Source organism: Hemicordylus capensis, chromosome 2 (assembly GCF_027244095.1).
Source record: "Hemicordylus capensis ecotype Gifberg chromosome 2, rHemCap1.1.pri, whole genome shotgun sequence".
NCBI lineage: Eukaryota > Metazoa > Chordata > Lepidosauria > Squamata > Cordylidae > Hemicordylus > Hemicordylus capensis.
This window is the reverse complement of record NC_069658.1, coordinates 325,029,956-325,051,277: the sequence shown is the minus strand read 5'-3', so window position 1 is coordinate 325,051,277 and position 21,322 is coordinate 325,029,956. Positions and strand designations below refer to the sequence as shown.

The 21,322-nt window shown below is 42.6% G+C and overlaps 1 protein-coding gene across 3 annotated transcripts in view; it reads right to left on the bottom strand.

The window, feature by feature from the left end:
- Positions 1–21,322, bottom strand: part of CACNA2D2 (calcium voltage-gated channel auxiliary subunit alpha2delta 2) — an 885,048-nt gene that overhangs the window by 666,161 nt on the left and 197,565 nt on the right. For all 3 annotated transcript variants that reach the window (XM_053287835.1, XM_053287834.1, XM_053287836.1), the window contains one exon: positions 1,154–1,270. In XM_053287835.1, the coding sequence (XP_053143810.1) occupies positions 1,154–1,270 (117 nt within the window). The remainder of the gene's footprint in view (positions 1–1,153; positions 1,271–21,322) is intronic.

Sequence of the window (21,322 nt, the reverse complement as noted above, 5' to 3'; positions counted from 1 at the left end):
ACACAACTACTGTGATACTACGGGGGGGGGGAAGGTAATTTCACCCACCTTCCCTTGTCTCAAAAGTGCCACGTGCAGCCAAACTATCCCTGAGCAGCTATCTTCTTCCCGCAGTGTGCACAAAGCCTTAGGCAGGATTAGATGTCAGTCTCTGGTATAAGGAACAGACTAAGTGACTTGAGGAGAACATAGGAAGCTGCCCTATCCCAAGTCAGACCATTGGTCATTCTAGTTTAGGACTGTCTACACCAACTGGCAGTGGCTCTCCAAGTACTTATCACTGTCCCTTTCACCCATAAACTGTACCCCTAACACCAACGTTAACTGAGTTTTGCCTGGTATCAGTGGGCCATGCTAATGAACTACATTCCCCTGACATCTGCAAAACTGCACTACGCCTGAAGTTTAAAAAGCTAAGACGAAGCTTCATGGAAGGTACATACACAGCCCCATAAATATGAATCTTGATTCCTACAAAGTCAAGGTCCTCAGTGAAAGGATTGCTACTCTGAAAAAGTAAAGCAGCAATTCCAGATACCATACATCATCACAGAGAAGGTTGGGTTCAAACAACCCTACAGAGCTTGAACACATTGACTCGCTCTAGCACTAATATAACAAGTTCATTCAGGAAGGAAATGATACAAAATGGAAAGTTAGATTGAAAATGTACGCCAAAGCTCAAGGGGACAACTAACAGTACACCTCATAACTGCTCAGCATACTTTCTGCCTCTCTTTCCCATTAGTGGCTTGCATGTGGAGATTTTGGATTAGAGCCTTCAGAGGAGTAGAAAAGGCCACTTCTTTGTGCAGAGTGGAGGCTAAAATAACCTAGACATGTCAGGGAGGAAAGGTGCATTGGGCATGCTGAAAATGATCTCAAACTGCAGCCCTATAGGTAGAAGAGAAACTGAGGGCAAAGAAGATGCTCGATTTGAATTAGCTGCCTCCCTGGGAATTTCTAAATTGTTACCTCATTTTCTGTCTCCCAAAACACTCTGTGAAGCATTCTGAGTAAAGCACTCATCAGCAGACCCTGAGAACTACGCAAATATTAGGAGATCATCATACATACCAGCATCATTATTGCTCCTTCCCTGCTCCACCAGACACACATCAAGCAAGACGAATGCTCCAGGGAGCCACCTTACCTTTAACGCCCGGACCTTCTTGGCCAAGAGGCTCTCGATGTCCCCTGCCACTTTTTCAATTAACTTCTTTGGGACATTCTCTCTTATTTCAAACAGGTTCTTTTTGTCATTGTAGATCTGTTGAAAGATATAAAGAGGAAGAGAGATGGGTTTTTTGCCAAAAACCTTGGACTTTCAAGAAATTAGTTTTGAAAGAAAAACAAACAAAAGAGAGTCAACTCAGAAGTGCTCAAGAAGCTGAGATTCTGTTTCAGGCCTTCAATCCACAGCCACATTATTGCAGAGGGCAAATTTGTATAAGGATTACTTTCCCGTACAAATGACAATCCTATGCCCTAGAGCTAGAAACCTTCATTGCAGTTGCCTTGAGCAACATTCCCTTTGTTTTGCCTTTCTGCTGAGGTTTCTGCCTTACAGAGAGGGCAAAAACTCAAATGAAGGAATGGCTGCAAAATGAAATTCCATAGCCAAATGCTAAAGCAGCGTTAAGCAACAGCAAACAGGGAGAGAGTGCTGAGACTGGACAGAGGTCAGAAATAGTCCCATGAACAAAAGGTCATCTCTGAATGTCTGAGTCTGCTGCTGGTCACTCTGAGATTTCCAGCTTTTTCTCTTTTCAGAACTTTCTTCCACCATCACTAGCTGAGCATACCACAGTCTTTGAAACCAAGTTTATCATTTTCTCAGGATTTTCATGGGAAGCCTCAAGCCTCAGTCAGAAAAGTGCTCCATGAAATCCCACACATACCCAACCCATCTGATGAACATACAGCCCTCGGCCTTCCCACTGTGCATGTAATTTGGTGGGTACAGAGACTAGCAGCAGATGGTGCACAGTTGAAGGTGGTGGCAGAGTCAGTGGAGCTTGAAACAAACACAGAAACACACTGGTAAGATAGCAGTTTGTAAAAAGAAGGGGATGAAATATTCAAGGTAAATAAATACAGATAGTACAAAAGTCACTTGCCTAGGATGGTGTGTGTGTGTGTTTTTACAAAGCTGCTGCACCCTTAAGGGGTATTATTTGATGTCACCTGCAATATATTTAGGACAAATGCAGCAATAGGTATGAATTTGCAATTGTTACTGGAGTAAAATCAGTCAAATAATCTAATGGATTCCACCTTCATTGCTACTATTAGATCTCAGAATTAGACCAACACAATACACACATACACACACTCTATGTATGTGGTATGTAGATGGGCCGGGAGTGTTTCAACAGGCAGCACTAATAGAGGCCACAAAATGGTAGTTGGTAACAGAAATTTGACTGCAGAAGAAAATATACATTACGCAGGACACTTCAAAGACCCCAGAATTCAGGATCTAAAACATGGAGACTAGAAGAAAATTCCATGCATAAAACCTCCTGGCCCCACCTGGCTATAACAAATAACTACAGTGCTAAAGAATTTGCTCTGTCTGCACAATTGAGAAATCTGTAGAATCAACACATGGTGAAGGAGCAGGATTGTGCCCATTTTTAGGCCCAGCTCATCCCTGTGCATTGATTGGCTAGAACACAGAAGTGACATATAAGTGCACAGATTTCAATGCATGTAAACATGATGACATGCAATCTTTACCTGGCAAACTGCATATGGGGGTGGGGTGGGGAAGTAGGATTGAAGATTATCAGGCCTATACACCTTGTACTCTCTGTATATCTAATTTGCAAAAGTTAGCCTGCCTAGGGCCAAGGCAGATACAGATAAGTCAGGGGAGGGCAATCCTATTTCCCCATTGTGCATCGATTCCATGCAATTTGCTCAAGATGTGAACAGGAGTATTGTTACAAGAATAAAGCAAAGCTTTAAGCAACAATTACAAAGATAGATTTTTTTGAAGAGATGTATGCAGATTGCAGCCCAAGTAACTTATAGAAGAAGGCAAAGGAAATTTTTTTTCAAATATTTCTAGCTATCTTCCCCTTTTTCAAAACTGTCTTTGACCTGCTGTATGGAATGGCTGTTCACCAAACAGCAAGCTCCATCTTGATAATATAAAGGCAGCTGGACGTGAATTGATGTGCCTGAATAACAAATCCTTGTCCTTTCCCCTTGTCAAACAGCAAGATATACATGCAGGGTGGGAGGACACTTTGCTGCAGAAACTGTTGAAAACTGAGAGAATGGAACAGAACAGATTCTTAGTCTTAACTTTATTCTTTGGCTAAGTAACAGCATAACAAAATAATGTGTTTTGAAGGCATAGTAGCTCCAGCTGAGCAACAGCAATTAGGGCTGCAAAATAAAGGAACAATCTTCAAGGAGAAAGCTTTAGATGCAGAGGGCATCCTGACACTAGTGTTTTCTTGTTCTGAAATGGTAAATCTGTCCCAACTAGTTGAAGCTAGCCCTGACCACAAAAAACAACCAGTATGTGCTATGCTTTTGCCATTTTGTGCCCTTATGCTTCCAGTCTTAAAAGACCATGGTACTGAGAATGTACAGAGGTTTATTGAAACATTTTAATAAGGTGACAGTGACCAAATATTGTATCTATTTTTACAGAAGAAGCCTTCAGCTATTATGTGAGTATGTTCATTACTGTAGAACAGAATGTCCATGTTTAATGGTCAATAATGTTGATGCCTGTATTTGCTGTGACTTCACTGAGATTGTCACAAATCCTAGTCCTTAATGTTTTATGTTTCCCAAACCACTGGAAGTACTATCAGGTAAAGATTCAAGCCACACTATTTCCCTGAAGTTCCTGCCGACTGCTGAGAGACAATGGGGTTTAACAGCCTGAAATACAGGAAAGGAAACTCAGGGGAATTTAAAATGACAAAGTTCCAATATAAGGAAAGCCAACATTTAGAATTGGTATCAAATAAGAACAGGGCTCAAGAAAATCAGTTACTATAATGTTGCACAGGATTTTGAAATGAAAATCAGTAAGTGTTTGAAACTCTTTAAATTTCAAAATGTTTGTGCAGCACCATATTCTGTATAGTGTTGGTAAATTTTCAAAATTTTCAAATGCAGAATTGAAAATCTCAACTTGTAATAGCCAGAAGGGGATTTCAAATGTTGATCAAAATTGTTAAACCTTTTCCCTAGCCATTTTCTGAGTTCCATGTTGTATGCTTCTGGCAAGCTGTATGCTTCTCCAAGATGGTGATTTTCTGCTGGATACCGCTCAATCTTCCAACCCAAGAAAATACAAAAAGTAGCAATAGGCAATTTTTGCAACATCTTGGTTTGCGGGGAAGGTTTTCTTCCAGTGAGAATTAAAAGACGGCAAGTCCAATACCCTGTTAACTCAGAAACAAATTCCACTAAATTCAGGGGGATGCAGTAAGAGTCCCAAGGGCTGCAGCCTGAGTTTAGCAACTTGTTAAAAGGTTAATTATATATATGGCCAATTTAAATATGTACATTTTGAAATACAGAAAAGTGTTTCCTCACTGTCTTCAAATACATTCACAAAATAAGAGACTATAATAGATTTGATTCATGCAGCGAGGAAAATAGCTTTAAAAATAGGTCTTATTGTAACAATGCTTATGGTGTAATGGTGTCCTATGCAGAAAAATGCACAATATTATAAAAATGGTGCATTGTCTAAAAGGCCCACCCAAGTTTCTTACAAAATGTCACAAGATAAGAGGGCTGAACATTCTTTAAGACTGTCTCAATATGCAACAAAGGGTGTTCATCACCCCTTCCAGCCCCCCAGCCCCCTTAAAATAATCATCCTATCCCCCTCCTAATATTAGGCTGGTTTGCATGACCATTAAAATCAGGGTAGGAGGCGGGCTACGCACATTTGCATGATTGCCAGAACCCATACAAATCCCTCAAATCCAGGTTGCTCCCAGCAGGGCTACCCAACTTTTATGAGGGTGGAGATGAGCACAGCCCTCCTACCTTGATTCTCTGGTTGTGAGAACTCACATTCCACTTCTACCTGGTCCAACGGCACTCTGCCTGCCTTCCGCCACATGGCAACCACAGACAGCTGTGGGTACAGCAGCTGTCATCAATGAATGCAGTAGCCTGCAAAGCACACACTATGATCCCAAAGCTGGGGATCATGGTTTGGTCTGACAGAACTGTGTTGGTTCTGGTTTGACAGAACTGCTCCACCTCCTGCTTCTTCATGACCAGTGGGAGGGCAATTGCTGACCTCATGAAACTTTCCAGTCTGCTGGCACTGCAAAGCATGCTGGGAAAGCAGAGGCACCCTTTCCATGGAGGGGCGGTGCTTGCAGCCACTGAGTTCAGCAACAGATCCAGCAGCTGCCTCGATAGTCTGTTTTCTAGGTTTCCAGGCCCAAATGGAGGTGCTGCTTGGCTGCTGCTGATAGGATAGAAGATTGTCTGCTTTCCAACCCACCCCCAAAGGGTTATGTGAACGAGCCTATTGTCTGTTCCTGGCTTTTCTTAAAAATCTTCCCATAACAGGCTGCCTCAAACCTCCACAAAATTCCAAATTTTGAGATCTTCTGGGATTCCTTATCTGTCACTCTCTTTACTTTTCTCTTCTTTTGTCGCCAGTGGCTGACATCCTGACTAACAAAGCATGTACATTAGTAGGTTCTAATGCAATACAGCCAGAGCCCTTGCACAATTCCTCCAGTCTTCCTGCACTTCCAAGGGTCAATGATAGGGATGTGTGGTTCAAAGCGTGGTTTGAACACTTTTATGGAAAGGGGGCAGAGAACTTGAATCAAAAGGAGAGCAGGTCCTTATCTGCTCTCTGCCACCCCATTCTGATTCCTGCTGGGGCAGCTCACATCCCAGTAACCCCCTGCATGGCACTAGCATGCACATGGCTTCCATGCATGCTCAGGTACCATTTGTGTGGTCAGCATGGTGACCATGCAAATGGTGCCAGTGCATGTGCAGATGCCATGTGTGTGCTGGCACCATGTGGGGGGGGGTTATTGGGATGTGCACTTCCCCAGCAGGAAGCAGAATGGGGCGAAGGAGAGCAGGTAAGGACCTGCTCTCCTTATTTATTTATTTATTTCATTTCATTCAATTTCTATACCGCCCTTCCAAAAATTGCTGAGCGCAGTTTACCCAGAGAAATAATCAATAAATAAGATGGCTCCCTGTCCCCAAAGGGCTCACAATCAAAAAAGAAACATCAGATAGACACCAGCAACAGTCATTGGAGGTACTGTGCTGGGGGGGGGATTTTTTCCTTAAAGTTCTCTGCCCCCTTTCCCTAAAAGTGTTCAAACCATGCTTCAAACCACAGTTCAAGCACAACCCTATTAGGTCACCCATTTCTGTTCTTACAGAGTACTTCTGGACTGGAGTATGGGTGCACTCAAATTAGTCGGCTCTTGCGCAACAGCACAAGAGGACAGGGAGAATTGCATAAGGGCTCTCTCTGCATCCTCACAATCCCTAGTAACTTGTGAGCTTCATTAGTCAGTTTCCCCACCTATTTTCTACTACTGCCTGGGCCCCTACCCCTGTGGCATGGCTGAATATTGCACTTCCACTGTAAACTACCGATAGCTGAAGATTCTGAATACGAGAAGCGCTTGAGTCAAAAAGAGCATGTCTCTTTCACACAATTCCTCAAACAAACAACATTTGTTTAGGGACAGAACAGCTATTTTCCATTGGCTTACATAAAAGAAAAGCTGGAGCCCATCCACTCCTGATCAAATGACAAGGCATGGATGGGGGTATACAGAAGTTAGTGGTATCACATGAGCAATGCCAGAAGGCCATCACTGGTTTGAGAAGTCCAACGTGGCAATGGAGAAAATGCTCCGAGGCAAAAATGAAAATACCAGGAAATATAGTTAAAGATCCCCACAGAATATAGATTTCACTATCACAGGACACAGTGATCACTCTTCTCTTGCCTCTCACTAAGTGAGCACCACTAGTGTTCATGCTTTTAGATGACTGGCCAAATTAACCAGGGATGGGATTAACAACAACAGTGATTAGCCATGGTAGATACAAGTAGCCTCCGTGTTCAAATGAACTATATCTGATCATCAGGTGCTGACGGCAAACAACAGTAGTTTGTTCCCTGGTTGGCAGATGCTAGAGGCAACTACTGGCCGTGATTGGAAACAGAATGCTAGATAGATTTAGCAAATCCAGCAGAGCAGCTTTTATGTTCTACAGTATAGTTCACGTCCTATGCATCAGCTCTCCAGGCCCTCCCAGAGGTGACCAGCTGTTCAGTGCTTCAGACAAAGTCAGGTGAACACAATTCCCATCTCATACTTATTCCCCAATCGTGTTCTTGAATTTCATGTCTGGTGCTTATATTTCATGGTATGATTGTGATCATAGTGCTGTCTCTATTACATTAACAGGATGTCAGCTTCTGTGTTGCATCGGGGATAATCAAGCAGGCAGTGATGGGAATGACATCAAACTTCACTGTCAGCACACCAGAACAATTTGTGCTGTTGGTAGTACCTTGTGGGGAAAACTGCACACACCCCTGTAGTGGCAAGTTGGGGTTGGGGAGGGAAGGAGAATTCAACACAACTGAAATGAGACATTAGAAAAAAGGATTAAATGTGGTAAGGAAGCAGGGGCAACAGGAAAACGAAATACGGAAACAGAAGAGTATTTCGGAGAAGAGCTGAAGGGGAGCCAAGCAGTGGGGAATTCCGACTGTGACACGCCAGCCAGTGTTGTTCACAATAACCAGCAGCACATTTCAGTGACACGTGACACTGGCCCAAACTGCACTGATATTGCAAGCCTCCTAGCAGTCTGAGCTTTGCTGTTCAGAGATACTGGCTGCAGTGCTCTCTGGGGGAGTAAATAAGCCAATTTGAGACAGGTTGCCCATGTTGCTGAGTTAGGAGCTTAAATACCAGCAGGTGATGGGTCTGGAGAATGAACCTGCAGCCACGCCTCTCTGCTTACAATCTCTAACATGCCCCCAAATAAGAAACCCCATGTCATGTAGAGCAGGAATGTTCATGAGAGATAAAACACGAAGGTAGGGGAAAAGGCTGACATTCAAAAACACACACACCACACACACACACACACTCGCACGCACCTTGCAAGCAGTTTCCCTGCTACCTATTGAACAATATTTTAAAAAGCAGCTGTTCTTGCACTTCTTTGCAAGAGAGGAGTGATGGAGGAAAGTGTGTAGTTAAGCTGATCCTCAGGGACAGCTGGCTATAATGAAGCAAACAAACCTAACAAACAAAAAGAATCCTTTCGCCTTAATGAAACAACATTGTAAAAAAGCAGTAATAAGTACACAGATGCACAGGACAAACTGAAGCTGCTATAGCTTACCTCAAAACAAACAATCAGGCTTTGTCCTATACAAACTCATGCTGTTAGCTTTTTTAGCCTCTTCATTTTCTTGCCCATAGAACTGCCTAAGATCAGTTAATAGGATTGCTATTTCTCTCACTGGGTGGAAGAGGGGAAAGTGTGAAATCATCCAAATATGATTTATTTAAAGCCTGAATGGCTTGGGTCCAGGGTACTTAAGAGAGCGCCTCCTTTGTCATGAACCCTGCCACCTAACAAGATCATCTGGTGAGGTCCAGTTATGGCTGCTGCCGGTTCGTCTGGTGGTGACTTGGGACTGGTCCTTCTCTGTGGCTGCCCCAGGGCTTTGGAATATGCTCCCTATCAAAATAAGAGCATCTCCATCTCTGATTGCTTTTTAAAAGACCATTAAAAGACACCTGTTTCTCAGGCGTTTAATTAAAACTAGTTTAATGCTGTTTAACTGTTTTACTCTGTGAAATTGTTTGAATAGTTTTTATTATGTGAAAGTATTCTAATTGTTTGCATATTGTATTTTGGACTATGTACACCGGCTAGAGATACATATATCAGGTGGTATATAAATATGATAAACACGCATGACTTGTCCCCATAGCTAAGCAGAGTCTGCCCTGGTTGCATCTGAATGGGAGACTTGATGTGTGTGCACTGCAAGATATTCCCCTCAGGGGATGAAGCCGTTCTGGGAAGAGCAGAAGGTTTCAAGTTCCCTCCCTGGCAGCATCTCCAAGAGAGGGCTGAGAGAGATTCCTGCCTGAAACCTTAAAGAAGCCGCTACCAGTCTGTGAAGACAATACTGAGCCAGATAGACCAATGGTCTGACTCAGAATAAGGCAGTTTCCTATGTTCCTAGTACTGGTCAGGTGATAAGAACATCCAAACAGCCCAATTGAAAATTCATCCAATGGCAATCCATTAAAGATTAAGACTGCCCACACATATAAAGCTGACAGCCATGGATATCTGAATTAATTAGTCTTAATAATTATTTAACATTTGTCTAGTATGCTAGCTGCCAGAAAGGTGATACATTTGCAGTCATGTGGCTTAAAAATACTTTTTAAAAGGTAGAAATAAAAAGGAGGACATGATTTGAGAAGGAATAATGAGGATGGGAGGAAACAGGGGAGGATTAAGAGGAAGAGCAGTCAGTGGCAGTAGCCAGGAAATGGTCTGTGGAATACAAACAAACAAACAAGAGGAAGATAGATTTAATAGATGAACGGATGAGAAATTCACTCACATTAAAACAAAATGCTGAAATGGGAGGAAGACACAAACAACATGGCAACTTATTTATTTATTTATTTAATAAGTTTGTATGCTTCCCATTACCAAAGTCTCTAAGTGGTTTACAGCATAAAACAAACCAAGAATAAAATTTGTAGCGAGGAGGAGAATGTGGGTAATTGAAAGACTTATTGAGACACTGAAGAACTTGGATCTTCTCAATTCCATTCATGCAATGTGGTTTGCTTAGAAAAGTTAGGGATAAATATGAAGTATCACTCACTAGCAACACACATACCTGTTTCAGGTTCTTAGGACTACAGAGGATGCCAAAAGGCTCTTTGTTTTTTTGAGGAATACATCCATTTCGTTTCAAGCCTCTTTCTGAAAGGAATGTATTTTTCTGGGCCGAGAAGTAATAACGTTTAAAGATATCTGGATACTACAGGTCTGTAGTATATCTTCTCTTGTTTATATATATCTTGTAAACAAAGATTCTCAAGGGAGGCTTTAGACTTTATTATGTTTTTGGCCTCTGACCACTGAGTGCATTTCTATGGTGTTCTAAGGTATTCATAGGGCATGCATCACTTATTCCCATCACTGGCAACATACCATAAATTAGCAATGAGTATCCATCTCTCACAGCCCGCCGCTAACAACCACTAAGCTCTACATCTAAAATCTACATTGCCAATATCACAAGTGGTGTTTGTCTCTGTAAATGAAAGATGTATGTCTTATCTCTGCATCAATTTTTTTTACTGTGGTGACAACTGAACATGCAGTACATTCATCTGTCCCTGCACTGTTCACACTATCAATATTTTAAAAGACATGTAGCCACAGATTTAACATGCTGAAATCTGCACCAGTCTGAAAAGTGCTAATTTCCCAAATCAATTTACTATGCTTCACAAATGTGTGGATGAGAATCCCACAAATAGCATTTCTAATATTAAATTAATATTACTATTAAAGGTAAAGTGTGCCGTCGAGTCAGTTTCGACTCCTGGTGTCTTTGGTAGAATAAAGGAGAGGTTTACCATTACTCCCACGCAGTATGAGAGGATGCCTTTCTGCATCTTCCTATATCACTGCTGCCCGATATAGGTGTTTCCCATAGTCTGGGAAACATACCAACAGGGATTCGAACCGGCAACCTCTGGCTTGATAATCAAGTCATTTCCCTGCTGTGCCATTAGGTGACTAATATTACTATTACAACACCTAAAATTATACCAGTACAACTGAACTACCATCTGCATGAACATAACTGGCCACTTCCTCATTATTCCCAGTAATCTTGAGAACTTTTTATAAAGTAGGAAAGGACCTAGGAGGACATACAATCACCCATGGCCACTAGATTAAAATAGTTTTTTAAAAAGAGTAGACATTGGAGGCTAGGTCCTTCAATGGCTATTATTCGTGAGGTCTAAAAGGAAACTTCATTTACAGAGGCAGTATGTCACTAAACATCAGTTCTGGAGGGCAACATCAGGAGAAGGCTACTGCCTTCAAGCCCTGCTTGTGGACTTCCTGGAGACACTTCATTGGCCATTGCAGAAAGCAAAATGCTGAACCAAATGGACCGCTGGTCTGATGAAGCAGGGTTCTTCTTATTCAGGCATAGGGACAGTCCAGATATTCCAGGGTGACTCTACATGTGTAGACATAGGGAGCACGTTTATTATCAGGGCAGCGAAAGGATCTAAGGACAGGGGGAAAAACTAACTGCAAGCAATGCAAACCAATACTGCACCAGATGGAAATGAGACACTTCGCAAACAAGTAGGTATGGCTTTAGATTCCGCTTCTGATTAAGGCCACAAGTGGTAAATTGAGTGGGTGGATTCCTTTCTAGACCTTGTTTGGAAGCATTCCCAAATTACACAGTGCATGACTAAGTTTTGATTAGAGTTGAAATTAAGCATCCAAAGCCATTGCTGAATTCCACACATATTTGACACATTTGCAAAATAATGCTTTACAAAACCTTTGGAAGAAGTAGGTTTATGGAACTGAAAAAAATAAATGAGTTTTTGGAGATTACTATACGTTTATTAGTTAAGCACTATTTTGCTAATTCATTTGTTTGTTTTTTTGGTTTATTTTGAAGGCTGCTGACTGGTTAGTTAGTATTATGTGATAAAGTGACAAAATACGAACACAGCCCAAGCTGCAAAGTAAAATTGCCTGAGCAATAAAGCTTTATGAAGGAAATTAATTTTGTGCACTTGACATAGTGTAGAAACACATGAATTTACAAATGCAATTTCATTTCAGCTGTGCTGTAGATCATGAAATATCCAGAAACAGTATAGGTTATAAAAGCTGTGACTAATGTGTACGGCATCAATGGAGCAGCAGTAAGCATTCAAGATTGGTATGAAAAGGGATGGTTGTCATGAACCCAACCCTGCAGTCACCATTGCCAGGGGTGGATGTGAGGAGTTTGGGGATGAGGCTGCAGAGTGGACCCCAGACCCCTTGAAGTCACTGCTGCAGACACAACCTTTGCCTTCCAATCCAAGGACTACCTTGAGCCTCATGCCTCTACAGTGGAGACACCACCCGCCCCCCCATAGGAGCCTACGCCTGCAGAATAACTGCCAGCACCTTTACGCTTCTGCAGTCCTTAAAGATAGGGGACTCCTGGGTCTGCACTATATAAGGCATCAGTCTGAGTGAGCTGTTGCTGAAGAAACATCCTGAGGTCATTCACACAATCAAAAATGGTGTTCTACCTGGGTTTGGGAACTGTGTGTGCTCCCAGTTTTCGGTTGTGTGGGAGCAAGGTAGGAGGAAAGTCTGGGTAGAAGTGATTGAGGCTATTGTCACAACTGCACAAAAACAGGCGACGGGATCCCAGCCTGGTTTTGTGCAGTCGTGTGCAGCACTGGGGGGCATGTGGTTCCCGGTTGCGAGCCCTGCTAAATTCCTCCCCCTGCCCCGTTAAACGAGGTTAGTGGAGTGAGTGCTCCACTAACCCCATTTGATTGAACATGAGTCGCCATGGCACAGCTCCATGCTGCGGCAACACACATGGAGACCCCTGACCAGGAGGCTACCATGAGCCTCTTCGCCTTAGGGGTCTCCCCAGAATGCCCTGCACACTGACATTGGACATCCTGGCACTTCTAGGGGCTGGGCAGCCTCCAATCCCCACCACCCCTACTGGCTCTGTGACAGCACCGGTAATCGTGTGGGCGGACGATTCGGCTGCCTAGGGCGAGGTGCAGAATAGTCTGCGGGCAGTGTGGGTCAAGCCCACTCTCCCCTCAGAACCCTCCTTGGCTCTCTGCATTGCTCGTGTGGAGAGCCTCATTGTGTGGAAGCAAGGTAGGCTTTCTAGGTAGTTTTTCTTCCTACCTTGCTTCCACACAATTGGGAGCACACACAGCCCCAAAACCAGGTAGAATACAGTTTTTGGTTGTGTGAATGACCTCCCTGAGTGGATGTATAGCAATCAGTTTGGGAGCTCTCCAGCTCCTGATTGCTAGCAGACTTGACCTTAGTCTTGATCCTAGCTCAGGGGTGGGCAAACCTGGCCCAAATTGTGGCTGGGGATGATGGGGAGTGTAGTTCAACAGCAGCTGGAGGGGCCATGTTTGCCCAGCACTGACCAAGATCTGATCAATGGAAACAGACAAGGCTGAATCTGTCTTGCCATCTGCTAACCTCTAGACTCCTTGCAATGGTCCATGTGAGCAGGACAGTGATGCAGATCATATTCAAGAGCTGGACTGGTTGTGGGGAACCTTGGCCAAGAGATTTAACTGACTGTGCAGGTTGAAGAGTAGGTGAGCATCCCTAGCCCTTTGGCAGGTAGGAACATAGGAAGCTGCCATATACTGAGTCAGACCATAGGGCCTTCTTTCTCAGTATTGTCTACACAGACTGGCAGCAGCTTTTTCAAGGTTTCATGAAGGACTCTCTCTCTCAGCCCTATCTTGGAGAAGCCAGGGAGGGAACTTCAAACCTTCTGCTCTTCCCAGAGCAGCTCCATCCCCTGAGGGGAATATCTTGCAGTGCTCACACATCAAGTCTCCCATTTATATGCAACCAGGGCAGACCCTCCTTAGCTAACAGGACAAGTCATGCTTGCTACCACAAGACCAGGAGGCTCTTCTCATGATTAGTGAGAAGAGCCAGGAGGGGGTTAGTGGGGAGAGCAGGCTTAGCCTGCTCTTCCCGCAGACAAGCAGGGCGGCAGCCCTGGGTGGCCGGATTGGCCACCCACACGACTGCCAGCTCCATTACGGACCCGGCGGGGGCTGAGGTGGTCGGAGGCCACATGGCCCCCAGAAGCTCCAGCATGCCCTGCGTGAGCATGCAGGGCATGCTGGAGAGACCCCCGAGCCGGGAAGCTGCTTTTCAGCCTCCCAGTCGGGGGTCTCCTCGTGCGTAGCCAACTCACAAGGAGAAAAACTGGCAACTCAGAAGCAGAAAAACCGGGTTTGCAGAGTGCTCACTCCACAAACCCAGTTTAAGGGGAAAGGTAGTTTGGTGGGTTAACCGCCTGGAGGCCACCGGGCTCACCTGCGAGCCCAGTGGTTCTCACGGTCAGGCGAAATCGGGCTAGGCTCCCCTAGCCCGATTTTGCCTGATCGTGGGAATAGCCTCATCCTCTCCTCTCCTATCTGGACACCCAGAACTACTCAGATCTCCTCTTCACTAACTGGGAGAGGCACTTAGGCGGGTTTGCTGCCTTGTAGTCACCAGGATTGGGCCCAATCCTGGCAGTTCACATGAGCGTGCAGAACTGGGCTGGGCTCCCTTAGCCCAGTTTTGTACGCTTGTGTGAATAGCCTCTATGTGTCACAAAAGATTTGGGGGAAGAGAGGAGGTTGTTGCCCAGCAAAAAATGGCTGGCTAGTGAGCTAATGCTAAATTATGGGTCCCTGTTGAAAGTGTTCGGGCAGTGCAGAATACTACAGGGCAGCAGTGAGCATGGTTGGAAAGTTTCAGGTGCTGCAATCATCACATGAATGAATGAACTGAGCTGTCTCACAGAGACAGACCATCCAGCCCAGCACTGACTTCTCTGAAACTGCAGCTCTCCAACGCTTCAAAGCAGAGGGATCTTCCAGTCCTGTCCTGTTCCCTAAGAGACTGAACCTGAGACCTCATCAATACAAACTAAGCATGTACTCTACCACTGAGAGGTGGGGCCTCTAGGAAATGAAATATTTTAATTCTGTGCAGGGCTGATGTATAGAAATGTGTAAATTCATTTAGGAATTTAAAATAGTTTCCCCATCTTTGATTACGAGAACCAGAGCTCTCTTTTTGTGCTCTTACTGACCCCATATAAAAACTTCTGCATAAGCACTGAACATATCAAAATGCATCAAAAGATGTAACTTTACATCAGAGACAAATTACAGGCAGTTTTCCCAGAATGTTCAGCTAAAGTGTCTCTCTGCTGCTTTAGTGATGTGCTATTTAAATGTGCAGCCTCCCAGTGCAATGTTGGTACATTCCAGCTCCTGAAGCATACCAAGAGATATACTCCTGAAAGTTAAACAGAATATACTGTGGAAACACCATAGTGGGACAAGAAAATCACAATCCCCTCTCAGCATGTTCATACCAAAGTCAGGCATTCCATTGCACAGAGGCTATTTATGCATGAAAGTCAGACCTCCTTTATGCAATACATTGGAACAGAGATGGTCAGAGAGCACAGTAAAGGCAAGTCAGTATCTTTAGGTCCTAGGCATAGAAAAAAGATCATTCTGTGCCACTAGATAAACATAAACATTGGTCCATAATGTAGAAATAGATCCTATCTCTTGGAAGAGACATAGCTGGGAAGCCATAGCTCTATCATTTTTTTTAATCACTCTCCTATCCACGGCACTTCACTCTCCATGGAGGAACAGGGATAGCTTGGGGATAGGGGAGGAAAGCTTCACCCTAGCAAGTCATTTCCTTTGGCCTGCACAGTTCGACACTGCCACTGTGTGGGAACTCACCTAGAAGCCTATCAGGCTGGGAGGAGGAAGGGGACTTTTCCAATGTGATGGGAAACAGGCCTTGTATTGCTTATGCTTGTTGCATTAGCTTGTGGTTTTAAAAAGCATTTTAATTGGTTTTAAATGTTTTTGAATTGTTTTTATATTGTTTTTAGCACTGTGTGTTGAATTGTGTGTTTTTATGTCTTTTTAAAAGTTGTTGTACATCACCCAGAGACTCTGGATGGGGTGGTTTATAAATGTAAATAAATAAATAGATCAATAAATAAATAATAATTATTATTATTATCACGCTGCTTTCTAGAAAGTAAGATCTCACACATTCTGCATGGGTAATAATTTCCAGCATGTCGTAAAGACTCACACTTGGCACACATCAGGATTGCTACCTAGAGATTTTCTTCAAAAAACACAGAGACGTACATGAAGGCCTTTTTAAGTCCAGAGCTGCAAGATAAGGTTTATTCATGTAGTGTATGTAAGTGACACCATAGCAGTCCTTTTGGCCATGGCAGAATGATGCAATCTCTTCTGACTAATGGAATAATCTGACTGTCAGGAAGCAGAAGAGAAGAACACCTCAAGTGATGCTCCAATACCCAAAGATGGAATAATGTTTATTGATTATTAACATGAACTATTTTCCAATGCCAGCTCAAAAGCCAATTGATTCATATCTTGAAGGTTCTTCCAAAGTAAGCATCAGCTGACAACACAAACAATAGTTTAACTAACACATCTTTCTGTATAGCAGTCATAAATGGTATGGCGGAGCTACGAGTTGGTGAAAAACCAAAGACTGTTTCTTATACTTGTCAGGATCTGGCTGCATCTCCACTGTGGAAATATTGAAAGTATGATGAAGTTTAATGAATGGATCATGTATCACATGCTACAGTGATACATGCTCCACTCTGCAGGTGCCTGGCCCACAACATACCTTGTACAGAGATCCACGTGCAGTGGGATCAACTTCTCTGAGACAAAATGAAGAAGATACTTGTAGTTAATGCAGCAATTGAGGCCTGACTGAAAATTATTATTGCTTTCACAGAACACAGTTTTATGCTGCATCATTTTGCAATCCTACAGAAGGTTTCTTTATTTTTTTCTGAAATAAAAGTATTGTTATTATATTCCTTGTTATGAGAAGCTGCAGGGTTGTTTCCTCCCACGTGCATTTGTACAAAAAAGTAATACTTCTGAAAGGTTTAGTCTAATTCATTTAATCTTGACTTGCTGATAGAATAACAAACCAGGCTACAACAAATGTTATGTATATTACTTTACATCCCAATTATAATTAATCAATTCCACACTGGATCCTAGCCTTTGGTTCTGTGATGCCCGTAGCCAGTACTCCTTCCATTCACAGAACAAGCTCCTGGTCATGCAGTGCCACAGCACAGAAGGTTAGAATCCAACCCAGTTACTCCAAGAAATGATGTTTGCATTCCAAATATTTCATTTTTTGCCAAAACATGATAAAGTTGGTCCAATAGGCAATGAGTAACGGTGGCCATTTAGATTATCAGTGGCAGAGCTGTGAGTATCACAGTTATGCCCCACACATGAGAGAATGACACCATGGATATTTTTGCACTACAGAAGATTGTGAATTGAATGAAACCATCTGTATATACTTATCACTAACTCTGTCATGAAATTACACATGCTGCCAGACTATAAATAATGCAGGCTATTAATCACCACTGGCACAGTTCTGAAGAAATACTACCTAATGCTGAGTTATGACCGTTTTTGTCCCTATAGAGGGAACAGGATTTAATATAAAAACAGCCTGAAAAAGCTCTCTTGGGGATGGATTATTCATATAGATGTTTTAGTATAATTCTCATGGATATGCCCCAGCCCGCTCTGCTTTTGGTGATGGCAATCAAGTAGTGGACAAGATTTACAGAAGGAGGGAAAACTCTGTAGGCTCTTTCCACGAGGAAATATGGAGACTTATTATTGATAAATGTCCTGAAGATCTGTATGAATGGTACCAAGAATCAGTGTTGCAGCAATGGAATGGATGTCAAATTCACTAAGTTCCAACTGTATTAACTTTTAACACTGCATAATGAAAACAGGAAAACAAACATAAGTTTAAGGGGTTGGTAAGCTTTCTTTATTTTCAAATGTAGTGCAGATTCCTTCTTTACACTTCCAAAAACTATGTCCATATGACCTGCAGTTTTGCCTGTTATTCCAGAAACTGGGTCTCCTGTTCCTCATAGCTCTGGCAATGATTTTTAACACTGACATGTGACAAATTTATTTCAGTTGTGCACCTGTGCCTCTTCATGAATTATCACTACAACATACTGAAATTGCTATACTTATTTCATTTTTACTTTGCCAGATTCTAAAAGCAAAGGTAAACAGCCATGCTCAAATGTATCAGAAAGGAAGGATTTGTGGATTATTATTTCCAAGCCTGCCACGGCTCTTTGTCAAATCATGACCTCTATGTAGGTCAATTTCCTCATTTTGGAAATGAGCATTAAATTCCTCCTAAAGAGTCAATATCATTACAGTTTTAAAAGGGGGCAGCTGGGGCTGGGAAGAAAACACTATAAAAGTGCTGTTTATGAACATTCTGCTGAAAATCTCAAGATTTAAAAGTATGAAGCCTTAAAATAAAGTTTATATAAGTATTATAGAAAATCTTCATCTATTTTAAGTCGGACAACACACATAATAGATTGCTCTAATAATCTAATCCAATTTAAAATTTATCTAGTGCTTCGTCAATGTAGCATAGGACAGAATCCAAGGGAGAACAATGTTGCTTAAGTCTGCAGACATGAAAAAAAACACCAACCACCCTACACACCATTCAGTATTATTAAGTTCCTGCATGAAGTTAATCAGTGGCTGAAATTAATCCTTCTTGACAGCATGTTGCCTATTGCTGATTTCACCCTTGCTTGTCTTGATCTTTTTGTCAAGACAATGAGGAATGTGTCGCGTGGACCAACTCAGCTACACACTTCATTCTTTTTCTAAAAGCACACAGATTATAAAGATACATATGCCCACTTGCCCTATATGATTGCTTAAGGTCAAAAATACATTCACACACACGTATGTGTGCCATACACATACGTGTACGTATACATTGGCTTTCCCAGACTTAATGGCAAATACCTGTTCACTTCTCCACAGAAATGTAGTGTGGCATTTCAGACTCATAGGCCGACTCTTTCTTCTTCCTTTCCCCCATGCTTATCCTTTATTAAATATTCACATAGATATGCACTGACTTCATCAGACCTGCAGCCATATTCCTGCACACACATGGAGACACACACTCAGATGTGTGAGAAATTCTTTCATGGCTAGAAGTAGCTGAGCTACAAAATAAAGTCATATGCAGTGTAATGAAGCATCTCTCTCCCTCCTCCCTTGCATTTCAAAACTTTTATTTGCATACAAGGATAAACATGGTGATATCCAAACAGAAAATTAATTATTTCTCAGAGTCCAGGTGAACAGAAATGCAAGGTTTTGGTTTCTGTGCTATATCATAATGGCATTCAAATAGGTAACCAGTGCATTGACTCTGGGCCACACATCTATTCCACTATTCCCCTGCCTCCCATCAGGTGCTTCAACTCACAGTCAAGTGATCAAAGGGCAGCATCTCAAGATCCTGCTTCCGAGTTAACGTTCCATAGCTTTCAGATCTCTCAAGTTGCTTGTGCAAAGACAGATACAAAAGAAAGTGGGGGGAGGCAGAGCTCCTTTAATGAGTGGGTACAAGAGGGAATGTTGCCATGCAGGATGAGAAAATCTGCACCTGCTAACATTTCCAATTTTATCCAACTATTAGAGGTACAAGACCCCACCCTTCTTTGTATCTGTTTACTCGACAAGACCCCCCAGCCCCAAACAACCCAGCCAACTGATCATACAGTCTTAACCTACATAATCCCTTTCTCCTCTGCCTATTCAAGACAAGGAACCCAGTCATGTCTGCTTCTCTTTCATACCACAGAGACATACAGTTGCTAAGCTTCAGGCAGCCAAGGCCATTCCAAAAATAAAGTCTCCCTTCCCTAACCACCAAACCCCACAAACCCCAGCATTATGCTGACACAATGCTTGTACTAGTGGCCACGTATTAAAATTTAATAGGCCAACAGTGACACATACTGGCTGACATCCGGACATGCTGCACTCATGCAATGATGTTGCACATGTAAGGATGTTGCACTAGTGAGTTCCACTAAGTGGATGCACGTGCACCCCATGTGGCACACCTCATGCTGGGAAACCTCTTCATATATGTTTCAAGGAATGGTGCAAAGCTACCCACTATTCTTGTTGCACAAGTGTAACACTTGCACAAGCAGATGGAGACCACAATACATTGTACAACTTTGAGCATCTGCTCAGCTACATGACCTTCTTGATTGTGTGCAGCTTTGTTTGTTGCACTAGTGCAGTGCTAGTCTGGATGTCAACCATCGTGTCTCATCAAGGGCCCTGCAGTCTGTTCTACCCAATCCTGAGCACGTCTCATGGCCTGTCTGTCAAACACTTTTCCTGACATTTGAAGGACAGTCTGGGCATTTCTAGTCTATCTAACAAAGCTTTTGGTTCAATTGTCGTCCCTCATGTACTCACAGGAAGCTGAAAAATTAGAGTTGTCACTTTGCCACCTGATAACCTGGAGTGCAGGCGACTGTAGACTCAGCGGCTTGTTACCTCTAACCTGCAGTGCTATCACTCTCATTATCAACTCCAGACATGGCCTCCAGATTGAGTGCTTTAACAGAGTTACCTACATCTAAATATTCAGGAAAAACCTCCAAAGAGGTGGGCATTTTTAGACTCATTTTTAGGGGGCAGGAGACACATAGGAAATCTTACTCTTGTGCACTCCTTGCATTGGCTAAACATGACTACACCAACAAAACAGAAGAATATCTCTGCTAAATGAAATTCCATTATCCTGGATAAATAACCCTTGCACTGGAACTGAGCCACATGTGTGATATTCTGCAAAACACACACACACACACACACACACACACACACGAAAACACACACACACAAGTGAACACTGCAATGGAATCAGTGAGTTATTTTTCCAGCCACATGTATGAAGTGTTCTAAAATAGAAATTAAAATATTCCTGAAATATCCTTTAAAAGGGCGGGGGGAGATGGGAGGCTGGATGTACAGTACAACAAGATGAGGTTCACTGGTAAATACAACTCAGTGACATCGGCAGAGGGAATAATTATTAATAATTAATCCCTGCCTCAAATTTGCACTTGTTCAATATGATACACAAGCTGTGATCCTTTCAGTCTAACAGGTAATTTTTATTTTGCAGACACTAAATACAATGGATAATCTGGACCACTTTGGAGAAAGGTAAGGTGGCCAGGTGCTATGGTGATGAATCTTAAAGAGAAAAGAAAATAGATTTAGGTAGATGGACAGAAAATGTTGTTCATTATTTTATGCTGTCCAGTAACACAATTTAACAAAGCTGAGATAATGCAGGCATATTCTAGTGTTGTATTCTATCTCCTCGAAAGCATGATATGCATAGATTAGCTGCATTCCAAGCAAGAGTACATTCTGTGAGCTTTTTGCTGTTATCTTTAATGCTGAAAAGAAATAATGTAGACAAGAGCGTCAAAGCAGCATTATTTGAAAGGAAATAATGTAGA